This window comes from Polyergus mexicanus, unplaced genomic scaffold (genome assembly GCF_030449975.1).
Source record: "Polyergus mexicanus isolate NDT 795.1 unplaced genomic scaffold, iyPolMexi1.0 SCAF_19, whole genome shotgun sequence".
Classification (NCBI taxonomy): Eukaryota; Metazoa; Arthropoda; class Insecta; order Hymenoptera; family Formicidae; genus Polyergus; species Polyergus mexicanus.
Genome location: NW_027223339.1, coordinates 4,133,703 through 4,138,346, shown reverse-complemented (window position 1 = coordinate 4,138,346; position 4,644 = coordinate 4,133,703). Strand labels below are relative to the sequence as shown.

General features: G+C 23.0%; 1 protein-coding gene across 5 annotated transcripts; it reads left to right on the top strand.

The window, feature by feature from the left end:
• Window positions 1-383: 383 nt before the first annotated feature.
• Window positions 384-4,427, top strand: LOC138941478 (uncharacterized). Of its 5 annotated transcripts, XM_070311188.1 has the most exons (9): window positions 387-497; window positions 664-721; window positions 1,248-1,298; window positions 1,510-1,623; window positions 2,107-2,226; window positions 2,670-2,801; window positions 3,157-3,344; window positions 3,434-3,593; window positions 3,876-4,423. In XM_070311188.1, the coding sequence occupies exons 5-9, from the start codon at window positions 2,190-2,192 to the stop codon at window positions 4,004-4,006; spliced, it is 648 nt and encodes a 215-aa protein (XP_070167289.1). In that variant the 5' UTR covers window positions 387-497; window positions 664-721; window positions 1,248-1,298; window positions 1,510-1,623; window positions 2,107-2,189; the 3' UTR covers window positions 4,007-4,423. The 5 variants fall into 5 exon arrangements, with proteins under 5 accessions (XP_070167291.1, XP_070167290.1, XP_070167289.1 ...); XM_070311190.1 differs by lacking the exons at window positions 664-721; window positions 1,248-1,298 and having other exon boundaries at window positions 384-497; window positions 3,434-3,566; window positions 3,879-4,427; XM_070311189.1 differs by lacking the exons at window positions 664-721; window positions 1,248-1,298 and having other exon boundaries at window positions 384-497; window positions 3,879-4,426.
• Window positions 4,428-4,644: the final 217 nt, after the last annotated feature.

Below are 4,644 nucleotides of genomic sequence, written 5' to 3'. Positions count from 1 at the left end.
ACGGTAGATTGACAGCAGAAATCGAGCAATTTCTAGACATTTATATAAAATGGTACATTTAAATGGATTTAAACATTTAAAGGGTCTCGAGTCCAAGTAGCAAAATGACAGTAAATTTTGGTCACAAAATAATCAATTAGAGTTAATCCTAAAGTTAGGTCTCATAAGATTAAAAAATGACGTCAACCCAGTGAGCATTATTGAGAGGATGAGCTCTTTAAGAGGACTTTTTAAAGACTTAATTAAATTTTCTTAGAAATGATATCAGTAAGTTATCTTTTTTAAGATATCTTTCAGAAGAGCTCTTTATGATATCTCTTCATAGATATCTCTAAAATCTCTAGCAAGCGTGCTATTTTAGATATTTTACGAACGCCGCACACATGCGCAAGAAATGTACGTGTGAACTAGAGACCCCGTGTCTAGTGTGAACTGCGTGCCACTGCGTGCTTTGGATTTCAGAAAGATAGCATTTCTTCAATATTAACGTTTTTAAGGTAATCTCTTTTTCTTAAATTATAAATATTATTAAATATGTATTTGAGTATAAAATAGATTAATATTTTCATATATATTTTTGTTATGTCTATATCCAATCTAAGAAGTTAGGTTATATCTTCAAAAAGCACATGTTTCAAAATTATAAATTTTTTTTATTCATAGTCTGGGCATTTTAAACCCTGTTTTAACATCAGAATCGGATAGGATTTATCAGGTCATAGTGAGTACCTATAGCCTAAGAGTAATTTATTTTGAAATTTTAAGCGTTTATATTTTTGTGATACATATCGCAAATCATAATGTACATATCAAGGATAAAGTGGTACAATGTGTATTTCAATAAGAAAAATAAAATAATTTTGGCATTTTATTATATTTATTCTATATTGCAATTTCTATATTGCTCTGCTTACCAGAGAAGTTGGGTTTTATATTTGCAAGAAACACGCATATTGCAATCATAAAAATTCTTTTTTATTGTAGTCTATATATATATATATATATACATTTTTATGATTGCAATATGCGTGTTTCTTGCAAATATAAAACCCAACTTTTCTGGTAAGCAGAGCAATATAGAAATTGCAATATAGAATAAATATAATAAAATGCCAAAATTATTTTATTTTTCTTATTGAAATACACATTGTACCACTTTATCCTTGATATGTACATTATGATTTGCGATATGTATCACAAAAATATAAACGCTTAAAATTTCAAAATAAATTACTCTTAAGCTATAGGTACTCACTATGACCTGCAACGTGCAACGCAACACTAAAGCTACCTAATAAGTATGTTTAAATATCCAGATCAAGACGTACTCATTAGGCTGCAACTACTGTTGCATTGCATTAATTTTTTATTGTGATTTTTAAAAAGTATAATAGTAATAAACATATTATTCAAAACCATATATTCATAAAACAATATATTATATATATATTTATATACACATATATGTAAGATATATAATTAATCTATATAAATTTTTTCAAATTAAAGAAGAGACGAAGAACCAAAAGCAAAGACAGATAAAGGGAGAGAGAGAGAGAGAGAGAGAGAGAGAGAGAAAGAGAGAAAGGAAGAGAAAAGGAAGAAGAAAGAATTAAATATCAGGTAAGAATAATTAACATTTTGTTTGATATTATGCACGTTAATGTATATAGTGTCATGTGTCATGTTGAAGTTAACTTTTTCTTAATTTTGATGCATATAAATAACATTTATTCAGAAAAATAATTACTTATATATTCAGAAAAATAATTATTTATATATATTAGGTTTGATTTTCGAGTTTGAGTTCTTTATTGGATGCGAAATTGAAATAAAAATTAAACTTTTCAAAAAAGTATAAACAAAAGGTAAAGTAACTATAAAGTAACTTATATTTTATTATTTTCTAATTTTGAATTTTTTATTTTTATTCTTAATATCTTTATATTTTATACATTACATTATTTTTATAAATTAAAAATGTCATTACGCAAAAATTTTAAAAAGTTATCCGTGAGTCAGAAAAATAAAAGGCTTCTTAAAGCTTATAAATTTTTACAAAATATTGAAATAAGTGATGCTAATGAGAATATTTTCTATTTACAGGAAAGTCTGAATTATTAAATAATGATATAAACAATTATGAGGAACATGAAGAAAGTCAAATATTATACTTGGATAGCTTCGATATGGAATCTAACTTGGATGTACAAGTAAAAGAAACAAGTGAGAAAATTATTATTGTTTTCTGTATATAGCAGGCTTATTAAGTATATAACAGATTTTATCAATGTCTTTAAATTATTACAAATTTTTCTCTATTTTTATTTCTTTTATTTTCTACACATTTTTCTTTTATAATTTTGTTAATATTGCAAAATATCTGTTAAATATATTGTATAAAGTTAGTTGTTAATGTTTAAAAATAAAATATTACAATTTTTTTCTAATTGTAGAATATGGAAAATATTCTACATTTATTTTAGTATTATTTATTTAGATAAATACTGCAAGTAAAATTATATACAATTTGTAGATTAAAGTTAAATAGCAATTAATAAAATTTTAAATTTTATCTAGATTATAATAAATAAAATGATTATAAATAAAATGTTTGTATTTTATAATATTTATATAATTTTCATTATAATTTTTGTTTCTTTTAATAGATGCACAACCAATCAACTATTCACAATCAATATTTCATCTAACCGATCGACAAAAATCAATTATTATCTACGAAGAGAATGCAGAAAATATAAACAGAGAGGGAAAAAAAGAATTGCATGAATTGTGTTGCAGTAAGTATAGAGATAATTGTTTTATAATTAATATTTTAATAAATATATGATTTAATATTATAATAAATATGATTTAAAATGTATTTAGTGTTGTTTTTTTTTCAATAAATTTTTGTGTTAGACAACTTTTCTTTATATTTTTTACTTTTGAAAATATATAAATAGATTTATTTTATTATTTCTTTGTGCATATTAGTTGATTCTCTCTCTCTCTCTCTCTCTCCATATATATATATATGTATATATGTATATATGTATATATATATATATATATATATATATATATATATATATACATACATATATATAATTAATATGCATATGTATTAAATATTATAAATTTTGTTAAATATAGATGGTTGTCGCGATGACATTCAAAAGATTATACGATTGTTAATTACGATCCAACAATTATTATTAGATGAACACCCACATTCTTCACAAAAAAATACTACAAATTTAAACTTACCAATTGGAACACCAGAAGCACTAGAGAAATTTAACAAATTATTAATACAAGACTCCGTATCTTTGTTGCAATATGTAAGTACACTTTATCTAATATGTAAGTACAATTAAATTTAAAAAACAAATGTATATATGTATAATAATAAAATTACATGTTTTTACAGAAAAAATTAATTAAAACTGTAGGAGGGAAAGATGCAGAACAACATGTAAGAAACGCACTGAAACTTACTTTAACTGATAATTTGGCGTACAAACTTTCATGGACAGGACAGAAAAAAACTGTTGAAACGAGATGTATGAAATTTGTTGACGTCATTATCGGTATTTATGTTTTCTTATATTTTATTTTAATATATCAGAATTAATAATATATTAATATTATTTAATTAAAAAGCATTACTCACGCGCGCGCGCACATATGTAATGCTATTTTTTTATTTTGTTATTATGTTTTTATGAAAATAAAAATTGATCATTAATAGCAAGAAAATATATTTATACTGAAAATATATAATAAATGTATAACAAAATTTATAATTTATAATTTTAATAATTTTATTTTAATCACTTTATCATTTAATTTTTGTAACAAAATTTTTTCAGAAGTAATCATCGATATTAGAGAAAAAATTTCTTCGCATTCTGTCCAAAATGTAATAAAAAATTGGCTTCAGCATGCTGGAGATAGGATTAATCAAAACTCCAAGAGACACGCCAGTGAAAAGAAGAAATAGAAGAAGAAAAAAGTTTCAAAAATATTTAAAAAAGATTTTTTCTAAGGCGAAAAAGACGTATTTTGTGTGATATTAATTATTATTTTCCTTTATTATTTGATTGAAGGCTGCTCAATTTAATATATTGTTTTTCACAAATATTTATGTAAATGCGTACATTATTGTTTAACGTCAAGCAGCATGTTCGCATACTCAAATTTAGTTTTTGTAATAACGATTTATTTCGTTTACTTTACATTTTTTCATAAAGATATACTTACATTTTTCTTATAAAGATAAAATTGAAATTTTTTTAGCAATACTAAAGTACATATATGGTATATGTATATGCTTATATTTGTTTTTCTTTCATGCAATATTATAAATTTTTTTCATTTTAAATAGAATAAAGCATTTCATTGTCAATAATAATCTATGTGCAATTATATGGCAAATTTTTTATTTTATTATCAAATTGATTGTATTATAAAAAGTTATTTTTATTATACAAAAATAATTTAGCAAATGTTGTATTTTGCAAAGTTCTAATAAAATGTTATTAAAAAATGTATACTAAGAGTTATATTTTTCTTTAAATAAAAAAATGTAAAGGGCGTTTTTTAATTCATCGATTGATTAATCCCATGATGCACAAATGT